Below are 14,778 nucleotides of genomic sequence, written 5' to 3' on the forward strand. Positions count from 1 at the left end.
GGAATCCTGAAGATGGTCTTGGTCCCACAATATGGCTGAGCTCCCACCTTGTGAAAATAAGAGAACAGAAAAGCCAGTTAAAATAAAAATCAAGAAGACTGCCTGCAAACATAAATTAACTTTAATGTTAACTTACATGCAAAAACTCAGACTCACAGCTCCATTAAATAACATAGAAACTATACATTATAAAATAAAATGTGCAAATAAAGCATTTTGTTTAAGCTATTAATGTTCATTTAATCAGCTTCTAACTTACTGACGGCTATGGGCTATATGTAGTTTTTCCAATTAAATCACTTATGAATCACTTTTTTACTGCCTTGTTGTCAACGGGCTGTAACCTGACTTAGAAATGAACAACACACTTGTTTTCGCTGTTGCTTACCACAAAGCAGCTACTGTTCTGCTTCTTATGTGAAGGAATCGGCTCAGGTTCTAGCTACAAATTGCTCTCCCCGGTCTCTTGCAGACTACAGTGACAACATTGCTGCTAACGCAATGCAGTGCACTAACACCATTAAACAACCCAGCAAAACACAGACTCCAACAAAAAATCCATCATAAACTCCATGTAACGATAAAAAAACCAATAAAGTTTTAGTGACATTCTAATGAACTGGTCAGCCTTAGCACATTTATTTATTATTATGTTGCTTTTACCCACAACCTGCCAATGGACTGCAGATGTGAATTAGCTTGAAGCTACAATCTGGTACAGTGCATCAAATGGTAATGTTTATGTTTTACTGTACGCTTGCCCTTTTTAAATAAATAAATGAGAATTAAAAAAAAATAACAAAGTTTTATGTGCTGAAGCCCATCAGGCCAAAGGAGAATCAAATCGATGTATGGTGAAAACACAGTCAACATCAGAAATGCTTGAGTCATGGAAGGACCTGTGCTCGGTTTTGAGACTGACAAAACCAACACAGAGTTGGCTTTCATCCTATTGGACAGGTAAACTAAAATTACTGCAAAGAATGTCAAACACAGTGTGATGTTGTGCTTGAGTTAGACAAGTTAGACACCGAGCTGTAACTAACATTATCCGGTGCAAAATTATGGCTTTCCACATTACTTAACCAGCTAATGCGACCCATATTACTATCCTGTGAACCACCAGTAAAATGTCAAAGTGCTGATTTAGCTTGCAAGAAATGATGTAATGGTACAAAGCAAATGTGGAAAGATTTGTTTTTACTAGCCTATAATAATGCAAGGCAGGAGCAGCCAGATAAATTAGCACAGATCTGCCGCTGTTTGCTTCGTAATGTATAATTTAGATGTATTGTTGTTATACCAATGCTCAGGTACAAAGCTTTATCACCGGTTTCAGTCCCTGTAACTTACGTCGCCCACATAACATAGTAATGCAACCTTACCAGCTGTTCCAGCAGAAATATGGTTGTTGGTAGTGAAAAGCTCTGCTGGAGTGCTTTTGTAGATTTCCCAACACATCTAGATATAGGAATCGTAAATATTCATCATGTTGAATATTTCGGGGCACGTCCGCTGATCAGAAATCCTGATGTGTGGGGGGGATCCCCGAGGAGCATAAGAAACACAGTCATGGCGCAGCACAAGGTGAAATTAATGTGGACAGCAGAGATGGAGGATCAGCTTGTAGATTTGTGGCAACAGCAAGAATGTTTGTTCAACGTCGCAATTTCTTCCTGCATATCGTCCGCCATGCTTATTCTGAAGTGAGATTTCGCGAGATTTCCTGTATTCTAGACTCGGGTTGAAAATCTGTTTGTGTGTGGTGTGCCATGATGTGACAAAGACAGCACTATAGGAGCAAAACTGTTAAATCTAGGATTTTTTCTCCTCATGTTTGTGGTCTATCACATTTTGAAAATCTTATAAGATGTAAAAAATCCTTTGGTGTGTACCCAGCATAAGAATAGAAAGTGTCACATGCATAGGTAAATTTGTGATATTGAGCTATATAAACAAAATTAGATTTTTGACCAGTAAATTATTGAGACCAAACTGTAGCCAGTTCTTTGCTAAAAATAGTTAGAATATGGTACCACGGTAAATTATTAGAGAGACTGAGAAACAGTGGTACCAAGGCAATGTTTAAATGAATAAACACTACAGTGACTTTTCTGGAGAAAGTATCTACATAAGTGTGCAGAGGTGCTTCCAATTCAAAGAGGCTGCTTGCAGTTGAAATGGGGAAATGCTGAAAGCAGATTATTTCTGTATGACTCTGTTGGTACTTAATGCACTTGATCTGTCTTAAGGTATGTTTTTAATACGTGACTAATAACAATGTTCATTTGACCATCATCACTGTAGATATTAGTTAGTAATAAAGAGACCCAACAGCGATACACAGTATGTGTGCAGTGTGTGTTGTGGATTGCTGAAGCGATTTTTAGAGTAAGTTATATATGACATACAGTTGATCAATATTAACACTTCAAAACACACATCACAAGAAAAAAACACTTTAGGAGAAGTGTTCCATGCTTGTGCTGGTTTGTCGGTTTCTCAAGATGACAAAAATCGCACATTGACAGTAGGGCCTACTTCTCTTTTCAAAACGTTTTACATTACTTCAGTAATCGAGAGGGTAAAGGGGCAAACAAAACATTTTCTTTTCATTATTCATTGTTAAAGGTGTAAATGTGTAATTAGTTATAAGATACACATAATGTGATATTGCAAAATTATAAGTGTGTAAAAGCCTGCCAGTGTTTGGGCAGGAGAAATATTGCTCAGCAATGTCTAGGGACTTCCTGAAACCTTGTTGTTGCACAAAGAGGGAAGGAATAGAAAAGTGAGGAGAGGAAGGGTCAGTTCAGAACTTAAACACTGTTCATGAAGGAGAACCGGAGAACGAGGTCGAAAGAGGTAAAACACAAGATCTGTTTTTAAAATAAGTTTTTGGACAAGTTGTTAAAGTGATTAATTCTTCCCTAACTAATATCAAAATAATATCAAAATACTTTTTGATCTTGAGTGGTCAATTGTGCTGGAGAAGAGTGCTTTAGTTTGCTTTAGTAAATGAGTCAGGGAGCCCAAAGCTGCATTTGTTGTAGAGATTATTGTGTTAAAGTTAATTTACAGTACAAAAGACTTTTTGAGAACAGGGCCCCATTTCAGAAAGCTGGATTAGTGAAAATTCTGAGTATGTTAAGCCTGCAAGGGAAACTGAGTTTTCCGTTTCGGAGAGCGAGATCAGATAATCCCTAGATCAGTAACTCCGGCAACTGATGCTGTGAACCTAACCTCTTCAGGAGGAGGATGATAAGTTGGAAAACCATCAGTTTGTCTCTGACTCCTCCCCTCCCGCGGAGCCTGGGGCTTCAGAGGGTTGCATGGAGAGGGCCAGGCAGAGCAGGGGATTGAAAATCTGCTGGCCGGCTGAGAGCTGCTAAACTTGAGGGAGAGGAGCAGGGAGCAGCGCTGCAACCACTGGACAAATAAACACCCGTACTCGGTTGGATTCTGCTCTGACAACTACGCCGTTTACTCGCGGGAGGAGCTCGGAGTTACCGCTTTTATTAAATTAGATTTTTACTTTAGTTTTTGGGATTTCAACGTTGATTTGTCTTCACTGGAGATTCTCAGCAGCTACCTTCCGTGCACATCTTATTCCGGGGTTGTTGTTAGCGTCATTAGCTCTGTTGGACTACGACTTCATATTTATATAAAAACCGGACAAAACTGGACATTACTTGGAGAAAAGAAAGCAAGGAGGTTGAACTACCTGGTGAGTTCAGAAAACATGTGTCTGTAACTTTATTCCAGCTATCGTACTTTACTGGGACCAAGTCAGCATAGCATAGCCCTGATCTATCCAAACTCCATTGAGAAAACAAACATTTTAGAAGTTGTTGTCTTGCTGTCTTGCTGACAGACCTGACAAAGCATGAATTCATATGTTTAACAAATCTGCATCATGTTGTAGTTAATTCGGCATCAGTTTAATCCGTTTATTGCTATTTAATCACAGCAAAAGGTTTACTTTGGGTTCATACAGTAATGGCGAGTTTGTTGTTTAATGTTTATTCACGCTATAGCGGTAAAATTGCCTTCTCGCGTTGTGTGCGAACACTTGCAGCGAATGTACTCACGCGAGGAAAGCGTCGCAAGGCGAAAATTCGCGTTTGGTCTGAATGCGGCATGAGGCGGCTGTCTGAAACAGTTTAATTTCCTCATTCTGTCGATATCAAAGCACATATTTGAACGCATTTACATCTTTAAAAACTTTAAAATCCCGGTTAGATAGGCTATTAGTTTTTCATGCAAACATGATCAATCTGTCATCGATGTATGGACAGATCTCTGCACATTGTGGATTTATCCTCAGCTATGTCCTCTTCCTGACTCTGTGGACAGTCGCACTGAAAACACTTACTGTGTGCTAAATTACTGCAGTAATCACTGTTCAATATGTTACCTATAAAACTGACCAATGAACAGTAATCTTTCATATTGTAGACTAGTTGCACAGATTGGAACATTCCTATCGTCATTATCAACTGGAGATAATGTGACTATTTCTGAGTGAAGATGACTGTGGTGCAGCTGAAACAAACAGGCCTAAATAAGGTTTAAATGTGAGTTTTTCATCATTACCTGCTGATAGTCTGAATTTGTTTTGACAGCATTAATAAATGATACAAAATGAGCAAGATTTATTAATGTAAAATAGACATCTAAAACTTAAACCTATAGACACATTTTCCACTATAAAAACAATTCATCAGCTAACCTGTTGGGTATGACTGACTTTACAATCACAGGTCCACGAGTAAACTGTGTATTTGATCCATAGGCCTACCTATTTTCATAATTAGGTAAGCGATTGCCACCGGCATTTTGTCCCGTCGGGTTACAGCTTAATAAATATAGCCGAATGTAATGGGCTGCAGCACTTTATCATTCATTAAGGAAATTCCTGTCTGGTAAATGATGAATGAGCAACGCTGTATAGTAGCCTATCATGGTCCGCGTTGGCACGCATTCATATCACTAGCTCTACCCGATTAAAATGGAGACTCTGCCTTTGTTTACCCGTTGCCATGATGAATCGTAGTATCGCATGGGCTTCCATCAAAAACACTCAGGGTTGATTGAACTTATTCTGATCAGCTGTTCTGGAACCGAAATTCAGAGTTTCCCACCTCAAGCTCAATCAACTCAGAGCTCAGGGATAAGCTCAGAGTTCCCCTTCGAGGGAACTCGAACTGCGTCGGTTACGACACTATGGGAACGCCTCTAGGCGAAGCAGGTCTGAACGTGAATGAAATCACTCCAATCCTATTGGCCTGTTGCTAGAACGGTAAGGTGTGACGGAATAACCGGAGGAGTATAAAGCACACCTGTACACACTCATCATTAGCTTTTTTTTATTCAGCAGGCGCTCTGTATGTTGTTTGAAGAAAGCTCCAGTCCTACAAGCAGTATGTCTTACCTGAAGAAGAAGTCTACCAGCATGTCCGGCAACCAGATGTACAGAAGGTGTGTTTTTCCTTGCCCTCGGTACATCACGGATGGAGATTCTCATGAGATGTGTGTCTCATGTTTGGGGATGGAGCACGCACGGGCAGCTCTCGAGGGGGCTGCCTGCGCCCGTTGCAAAGCCCTTTCCGTGCGGGTACTGAGGTATAGCATGGCTCTCTTTTCCGAGGATGGCCGGATGTGTTTTCCCCGTGGCGCGGGCCCTGCGGCCGCTGAGGCGGCCCGGCGGCTTCACTCATGGGTTCACAGCGTGATCTGTCGGAGGATTTCGGGACGGCTGAGGCTTTTTCCCGACCTTCATCCGCTGGCTCCGACGCTTCCTTTCCTCGTTCGGGAGCCCATTCTCGGCTTCTCCCGCTCGCGGTTTTGGATCCGGAGACGCTGCAGCAATCCGACTCCGAGGAGGCGGACGTGCTCAGCGCAGTGACGATGACTTCCGGGTGTCGGGGCGGCGTCATCTGGCCGCGCCCGACTATGACGTGCTGCTGGAGGTGGTGACTAGAGCCGTGGCACGGGAGGAGCAGACACCACAGGCTAGTGGTAGCTTGATGAAAGATTTCTTAAGCACCACACGCCACCTCCACGCCGGTCTCTGCCATTCTTTCCTGATTTACATGATGAACTGAGTAATCATGGGGCAGACCCTTCTCTACATGGCTTTCCACACCCCGATCACTGAACTACAGTAATGTGATAGGGGTTAGGGACCGTGGTTATGGGAGGATGCCTCGGGTGGAGGATGAGCTTGCGAGCTATCTCTCCCCTCGACTTGCCTCCTCCCTGGAGAAGCCGGCGTTACCATCCAAACCATGTCTCACCACATCCACGCTCGTGGGGAAGGCGTACATGGCAGCAGGCCAGGCAGGTGCGAGCTTGCACACCACGGTGCTTCAAGCCTACCAAGCCAACCTGCTACAGGAGATGGTTCAGAGGGGGGGTCCCTCCGAGGAAGATCTGGCGGAGCTTCGCAGAACCACGAAGCGTTAGACGCAGTGCGAAGCGTTCCGCCAGTACCTCCCTCGCCGGTCTGGACCCAAGGCAGCTGAGGCTGCCAGGCGTAGGTCCCTTCCCTCTACGAGCTCCTACGGAGAGGAGAGGAAGCAGAGTGTCGCTTCTCGGGGGCCCCCCGAGGAGCTGGGGCAGCGAGACGGCGCTCTCACCCTCAGCCGTCTGAGAGACGCGATCTGAGGACCGTCATCCAGTCCCGACGGAGCTCAGGGAAGACCGGGGTAGGGGAGTCTTTCTCCCCTCCCCCCCCCCCCCCCCCCCCCCGGAGGCCGACCGAGGTCCCCTCCGCCGTGGCAACAGGTGATGTTATCCCGCCGTTTACACGTTCAGGACGCACCTGCCACCATCGAGTCCGCGCCGTACTGCCTGCCCCGAGGGTCTGCAGGCGGACGGCATCCCGACTAACTCACCGTGGATCTTCGGCGGCTCCCCCCTGCCGTTCTGGGGCTTCAGGGGTCCACCAGAAGATCACACGAGACACCGACCACCAGCCCCGAGGGGCTGGTTCCGTTGGCAGACTTTGCAGACGCTTGGCGGAGCCTGACGAACATTTCTCCGCGGGTCCTGCGCACTGCCATAGATGGGTATCTACAGTTCAAAACCCGCCTCCAAATTCAACAGAAGAGAGGGGGTGGTTTGGACTGTGGTCCGCCCGGAGCAAGGTCCGGTGTTGGGACAGGAGTTTGTACTCTGCTGAGGAAAGGGGCCGTGGAACGTGTCTCCCCCCCAGACAGAGACGCCGGTTCTACAGCCGGTACTTCATAGTCCCCAAGAAGGACGGAGGGCTGCGTGCCCTATTTTGGATCTGCGGGTTCTAACCAGTCTCTGAGGAGATTCAGGTTAAAGATGCTCATCATCCCCGCCACCGTGACGCACATCCAATCTGAGGATTGGTTCGTCACGATAGATCTAAAGGACGCCTATTTCCAGGTCTCCATCCGTCCTTCTCACAGGAAGTTCCTGAGGTTTGCCTTCGGGGGTGTGGCTTACCAGTATCGGGTTCTTCCATTCGGCCTGGCACTTTCCCCTCGCACATTCACCAAGTGTATGGATGCAGCACTGGCCCCGCTGAGGCTCCGGGGCATCCGGATTTCAACTTCATCGACGACTGGCTCATCCTAGCCCAGTCTCGAGAGTTGGCGGTTCGGCATCGAGATGTCGTTCTGGCTCGTCTGCGGCATTTAGGGCTGAGGCTCAACGCACAGAAGAGCGTGCTGGCGCCCACCCTACGGGCTACGTTCCTAGGGGTTGCATGGGATTCGACAACGATGCGGGCACAATTGTCTCCGGCACGTGTCGACACCATATTGGCTGCCGTGAAAGGGGTGAAGTTAGGCCACGCCATCACTATGAAACACTTTCAACGAGTGTTGGGTCTCCTGGCGGCTGCGTCCAGCGTAATACCATCTGGACTGCTGCACATGAGACCCCTGCAGTGGTGGCTAAGGAACAAGGGTTTTTCCCCGAGGGGAATCCTCTCCGTCTGGTTTGGGTTACGCGCAAGTGTCTTCATTCCCTATCAGTTTGGAAGGAAACTTGGTTCCTGTCCCAGGGGCCCGTGTTGGGAGGGTCTTGTCGCCGGCTGGTTATTTCGACAGACGCCTCCCTCACGGGCTGGGGCGCGGTCATGGACGGCCGCTTTGCAAGGGGATCCTGGCAGGTGCATCGATCCGAGTGGCATATCAACTGTCTCGAGATGTTGGTGGTGTTCCAGGCTCTAAGGAGTTTCCTGCCCGATCTCCAAGGCCACCACGTCCTGGTTCGTTCCGAGGAGAACAACACAGCGGTGGTGGCCTATCTGAATCACCAGGGCGGTCTGCGCTCGCGCCCTCTGGACAGACTGGTGCGTCAGATCCTCCTGTGGTCCCAGCAGAGGTTACTATCGCTCAGGGCGATGTATCTCCCGGGGACGCAGAATCAGGGAGCAGACCTGCTGTTGAGGCAGGGGCTGAGGCCCGGGGAATGGAGACTTCACCCTGAAGTGGTGGAGCTCTTGTGCGAAGAGTTCGGCCCCATAGACGTGGATCTGTTTGCGTCTCAAGAGACTACGCACTGCCCGCTATGGTTTCTCTCGTTCCTCCAGCCCTGTTGGGTCTGGACGCCATGGTACATTCGTGGCCGAGGCTACGTCTGTACGCTTTTCCCCCAGTCGCTCTGCTCCCGGGGTTCTGGAGCGGGTCCGCCAGGACTATGTCGGCCTACTGCTCGTAGCACCGTTCTGGCCGACCCGGGTGTGGTTCCCGGACATCATGTCGCTCCTGGACGGCCCGCCGTGGCGGGTCCCTCTGAGGAGAGACCTGCTGTCCCAGGCGCAGGGCCGGGTTCTTCACCCTTGCCCCGCCATATGGCGACTGTGGGTCTGGCCCCTGAGGGGGCACAGTACCTAGAGGCGGGTCTAACAGCCGGAGCAGTCGAGACCCTCCTGAGCTCCAGGGCCCCGTCCACACGGAGGATGTACGGCCTGAAGTGGAGTGTTTTCTCCACTTGGTGTAGGGAGCGGTCGGTGGACCCTGTTACCTGCCCGGTGGTCCAGGTACTTGAGTTCCTCCAGGACCGGTTCTCTGCTGGTCTTTCCCCTTCCACCCTCAAGGTGTACGTGGCAGCTTTTCATCTTTCCACACCCCTCTGAGGGAGGGGTTCTTGGGGAAACTTCCCTTGGTTGTACGTTTCCTCCGTGGTGCCCGGAGGATGAGACCTGCGACTCGGTCCAAGGTTCCCACTTGGGATCTGGCAGTGGTTCTTGGGGCTATCTTGGCTGAGGCCCCCTTCAAACCCCTGGAGTCAGCTGAGGCTAAGCACTTGACCCTCAAGATGGCCTTTCTCCTTGCTATCACCTCTCTGAGGAGGGTGGGGGAGCTCCAAGCGCTTTCGGTTTCCCCGCAAAGCCTGGAGTTTGCCCCGGGGAATATTAGGGCTATCCTGCACCCTCGTTCAGGATACATCCCTAAAGTGCCTTCTTGTGCGGCAGGGTCCACAGTGCTGCAGGCATTTCATCCTCCACCTCATGTGACGGCGGAGGACGGGAGACTTCATCTGCTCTGCCCTGTCAGAGCACTGAGTATTTACACTCTGAGGTCCTCCCGTTGGAGGAAGGCTGACCAGCTGCTAGTGTGTTTTGGGTCTCCCAGGGCCGGGCTCCCTGCATCCAAACATACTATTAGCAACTGGATTGTTCAGACTATTTCCCTGGCCTATCAGGTGCGCGGTTTGCCTTCACCTGTGGCTGTGAGGGCTCATTCTACCAGAGGCAAGGCGGCCTCTCGAGCCCTCCTTTCCGGGGCCTCTTTGCAGGATGTTTGTTTAGCGGCTGGCTGGGCCACTCCGCACACATTCATTCGGTTTTACAGTCTTGACCTTCCTTCGGCACCTGGCACTCATGCGCTCTCCTCTTAGTCGTGCCACTTTATTGCACACAGGGGCAGGCGGGGTTTTCGGCACGGTTTAGTGGGTATCTCGTTCCCATAGTGTCGTAACCGACGCAGTTCGAGTTCCCTCGAAGGGGAACGTCTCGGGTTACGTATGTAACCCTGGTTCCCCAAGAAGGGGAACGAGAGACTGCGTCGGTCCGCCGCACCTCTCTCCCCGCCTGAAGCGCCTGCTTCATAGTTTAAGCTAATGATGAGTGTGTACAGGTGTGCTTTATACTCCTCCGGTTATTCCGTCACACCTTACCGTTCTAGCAACAGGCCAATAGGATTGGAGTGATTTCATTCACGTTCAGACCTGCTTCGCCTAGAGGCGTTCCCATAGTGTCGTAACCGACGCAGTCTCTCGTTCCCCTTCTCGGGGAACCAGGGTTACATACGTAACCCGAGACGTTTGTTAAGCATGCTTTCTGAAACAGGGCCCAGATGTTAAAGTCCTTTTACAAACTTAAGGAAAAAGGTCAGTTACACCCTGGGGTAAAGTGTATTCCCCTCACTATGGAATAACTGAACATGCAACATCCTGTATTAAGATCTGAGATGTCAGCTGTGGAGTTTCCTTTGGTTCAGTCTCTGCATGTTTACTGCACTTTCAGTGTGAAGTTTGTCCTGTGGAGTGATCATCAAATCGGGATGTTTGTTCTCATCTGGGCGACTTTGCTTTTCTCTGCGAGAGACAGCATTGCAGACACAGGTGCATCTTTATTATAATCTTGCTGTGATACCCAACATTAAAGATATGTGTTCTTCCAAATAAGTTATTTAGTTTTTCCACCCTGAATTTACCAGCTCATTAGCAGCATTACTCACAGCATTTATTGACTTACCCGGAAACTCTGGGATAAATAATTAATAGTAAGTTAAATGATTATTTTCTTTACCAACAATATTTGGGATAAAGAAATATGTTAAATGCTGAAATTCCATTGTTGTATTTGTTCAGTTCTGCTGACAACAGCAGTTATAAAACAAAAACAGTATATGTATCTGTATATGTCTTCATTGTTTATTAAAATGGTGTGTTGTCAAAATATAAATATTATCTGTCCCTGTTTTTCTCTCACTGTTTGCATTAACAGGAGCATCAGTGGAGAAAAGAACACGCTGTCAAAGTGGATTCTGTATCTGTATCAGTCAAAGTTGCTATAGATAATGGTTTTAGAGATTTGAGGTGACATGTAAAGATTTTATGTGTAAGCAGTTGTAAAAAACTGTAACTGACTCTGGCCCTTTTATCTATTTGTTTGGTGGAAACTTCTGATTAGTGTGTTATCAATTTTAACTATCTGTGTTTCCACCTGTGCTGATTGAGTGAACAATATCGAATGTTAGTGTTTTCTCAATCATTTTAGTTCAGAAGCCTGGTTATAGTTTTTAAGCAATGGAGAAAAACTGTATTAAAGAGACTGAGAAACAGTGGTACTGAGGCAATGTTTAAATGAATAAACAGTACTGAAAGAAAGAGATGAGCTGACTACTCACATACTCACATACTTGGGTTCAGAAAATCAACCACCCACTACCGAATTGACGGGTCAAGTCACAAAGAGTCCAGAATTTCTAGTTAAGACTCCTTTATTGCCAAATTGTGGTAGGTGTGTGTGTGGTTCTGAAATGAGGAATAATATACAGAGTAAGGCACCATATTACAACCCATTAAACCAGTCATTATTAAGAACTAAATGAGAAAAAAAATTAAATAAACACCGCTATACCTAGAACGGCCACAAGGTAGCACCACAGTGATGCCAGCTAACCACCTTTCCACACCTTGACCACTTTTCCACTCTAAAATTATCTCATTAAAGAAAGCAGTTGACAGCTAGGCAGCTATTAATAATAAAAAGGTGCATTGAATGTAATTACATTAAGCACAAGCTCTACACATATAGAACTAGCACTGTAGATACTCACTTGCTCGTAAATGGGCCTAATTGACATGACTAACAGTAGCTACAGTGAGCTAGAGCAAGATTTAGACAAGAAAAGGGGAAGACTATAACTATAATAATGTGAAACTTAAAGTACTTACAGTTCAATGGACGCACAGTCGGAAACAGAGACATTAACACTCTTTTTGTAACTTCATTGGAACTCTCAGATCTCTCCATCAGCCTGTGAACTGCACTGGGCAGACGGAACATACGACTCTAAGAGGGGGGCGGAAAGTACCACTTGAAGATAGGGGGTGGAAGGTTCCATGTGTTGCTGGCCTTTTTAACAAGTACAGTGACTCTTCTGGTGACAGTATCTACAGATATTGCACAACAAACCATAAAAGCACATAAGTGTGCAGAAGTGCTTCCAGTTCAAAGAGGCTGCTTGCAGTTGAAATGGGGAAATGCTGAAAGCAGATTATTTCTGTATGACTCTGTTGGTACTTAATGCACTTGATCTGTCTTAAGGTATGTTTTTAATACGTGACTAATAACAATGTTCATTTGACCATCATCACTGTAGATATTAGTTAGTAATAAAGAGACCCAACAGCGATGCACAGTATGTGTGCAGTGTGTGTTGTGGCGGATTGCTGACATACAGTTGTTCAATATTAACACTTCAAAACACATATCACAAGAAAAAAACACTTTAGGAGAAGTGTTCTGTGCTTGTGCTGGTTTGTCGGTTTCTCAAGATGTCAAAAATCACACGTTAACAGTAGGGCCTACTTCTCTTTTCAAAACGTTTTACATTACTTCAGTAATCGAGAGGTAAAGGGGCAAACAAAAAACATTTTCTTATCATTATTCATTGTTAAAGGTGTAAATGTGTAATTAGTTATAAGATACACATAATGTGATATTATGAGATTATATGCGTGTAAAAGCCTGCCAGTGTTTGGGCAGGAGAAATATTGCTCAGCAATGTCTAGGGACTTCCTGAAACCTTGTTGTTGCACAAAGAGGGAAGGAATAGAAAAGTGAGGAGAGGAAGGGTCAGTTCAGAACTTAAACACTGTTCATGAAGGAGAGCCGGAGAACGAGGTCGAAAGAGGTAAAACACAAGATCTAATATGTTTTAAAATAAGTTTTTGGACAGTGAATGGGAGTTGCTAAAGTGATTAATTCTTCCCTAATTAATATCAAACTAATATCAAAATGCTTTTGGATGTTTGTGATTTGCTGGTATAGGGGTCGACTGTGCTGAAAAAGAGAGCTTGTTGGTGCATTTAGTAAAAGATTCAGGAAGCCTAAAGCTGCAGTTTTTGTAGAGATTATTTTAGTAAAATTAATTTACAGTATAAAAGACCGTTTGAGAACACATGTTATAAAGTCCTTTCTGTGAATTAAAAAAAAGCTTAGCTATACATGGGTAAAGTGTATATATCTTGCAACTATAGAAAGATGCAATATACAGCTGTGGAGTTTCCTTTGGTTCAGTTCCACACATGTTTTGTACTTTCAGTGTAAAGTTTGTCCTGACAGCATCTAATCAGGATGTTTGTTCTCATCCTGGCGACTTTGCTTTTTTCTGTGAGAGGCAGAAATGCAGACACAGGTATGCCTCTTTATTATAATCTTCCTGTAATGCCAACATTAAAGATGTGATTGACAATGTTTGCAATAATTTGCCAGGATACATGTCATTTAAAGGTTTAAAAAATTACAAGTATTTAGTTTTTCCACCCTGAATTAAATGTTTTATTTTTATCATTAGTAACATTACTTACAGCATTTATTGACTTACTTTGAAACTCTGGGATAAATAGTTAAATGTTATGTAAATGACTATTTTCTTTACCATCAATATTGGGAATAAAGAATATGTTAAATGCTGAAATCCCATTGTGGTGTTTGTTCAGTTCTGCTGACAACAGCAGTTAGTTTAAAACAAAAACAATACAAATGTCTGGCAGGTCTGTAGTGTAAATATCCCTTATCCCTGTTTTTCTCTCACTGTTTGCATTAACAGGAGAATCAGTGGAGAAAAGAACACGCTGTCAAAGTGATTCTGTATCACTCTTAATGAAGGAGAGACAACAGCAGAGGCTGGACTCTGTGTTGTGATACCGTGTTCTTTCACCACTAGTTATGGCTTCACACCCCAAAATATAATTTGGTACAAATGTGAACAATCTAAACCAAGATGTGTTGATTCAGACATGATATTCCACACTAACAAGAACAACAGAAAAGTTCAGTCTGGGTTTAAAGGACGAGTGTCACTATTGGAGCCTGACGTGAGTCAGAAGAACTGCAGCATCATCATCAGTGACCTCACTGAGTCAGACTCTGGATCATATCAGCTTAGAGTTACTGGTAACAACCAGCATAAGATGAAAGATGGATTTACATTCTCTCCAAGAGCAACTGTCTCTGTTACAGGTATGTAGAGCTACAACAAAAATATACAATGAAGTTAATTGTTGTGCTATTCATAGTCTTAATGGAGCATAAATAATGTTTTTTTTACCCATTGAAATGTTCAACAAAGTATCTGATTGTTTTGGCCCAAATGTTAGTGAATGATGATCATCATGCTGCTCACCTGATTCCACTCATGGACTGCTCTCCCATTAGATCTGATCCAGACGCCCACAGTTATGGTTCCTCCACTAACAGAGGGACAGCAGACCACACTGACCTGCACTGCTCCTGGTCTCTGCTCTGGATCTGATCCTGAAATCACCTGGCTGTGGAGAGGACCAGGACAGAACGACTCTCACATCACAGGAAACATCACTGCTTTCAAGACTGAGAATCTGACTGCTGTCACACAAAGACACAGCTCAACTTTGATGTTTAACTCTTCAGCTGAACACCACGGCACCAATGTCACCTGCAGGGTCAGGTTCACAAACATCACTACAGAGGAGACAGTGACTCTGAATGTGACCTGTGAGTAGCACCTACTGTCTGTTATC

At 45.4% G+C, this 14,778-nt stretch overlaps 1 protein-coding gene and 1 long non-coding RNA gene across 2 annotated transcripts; both read left to right on the top strand.

Moving 5' to 3' along the window:
- Positions 1 to 510: 510 nt before the first annotated feature.
- Positions 511 to 11,954, top strand: LOC119897210. Its single transcript, XR_005443374.1, has 3 exons — positions 511 to 2,865; positions 10,511 to 10,608; positions 10,994 to 11,954. It is a non-coding gene; the product is annotated as an uncharacterized LOC119897210 (long non-coding RNA).
- Positions 11,955 to 13,222: 1,268 nt separating this feature from the next.
- On the top strand, positions 13,223 to 14,760 carry LOC119898235 (myeloid cell surface antigen CD33-like). Its single transcript, XM_038712421.1, is given in 4 exon segments — positions 13,223 to 13,226; positions 13,827 to 13,859; positions 13,862 to 14,239; positions 14,435 to 14,760. Coding segments are annotated over 4 exon segments (741 nt in total).
- The last annotated feature ends 18 nt before the right edge of the window (positions 14,761 to 14,778 follow it).

The sequence above is a fragment of the Micropterus salmoides genome, unplaced genomic scaffold (genome assembly GCF_014851395.1).
Source record: "Micropterus salmoides isolate LMB-PRFRI ecotype aquatic unplaced genomic scaffold, ASM1485139v1 Ms_hic_scaffold_11, whole genome shotgun sequence".
In the NCBI taxonomy this organism is placed as follows: Eukaryota; Metazoa; Chordata; class Actinopteri; order Centrarchiformes; family Centrarchidae; genus Micropterus; species Micropterus salmoides.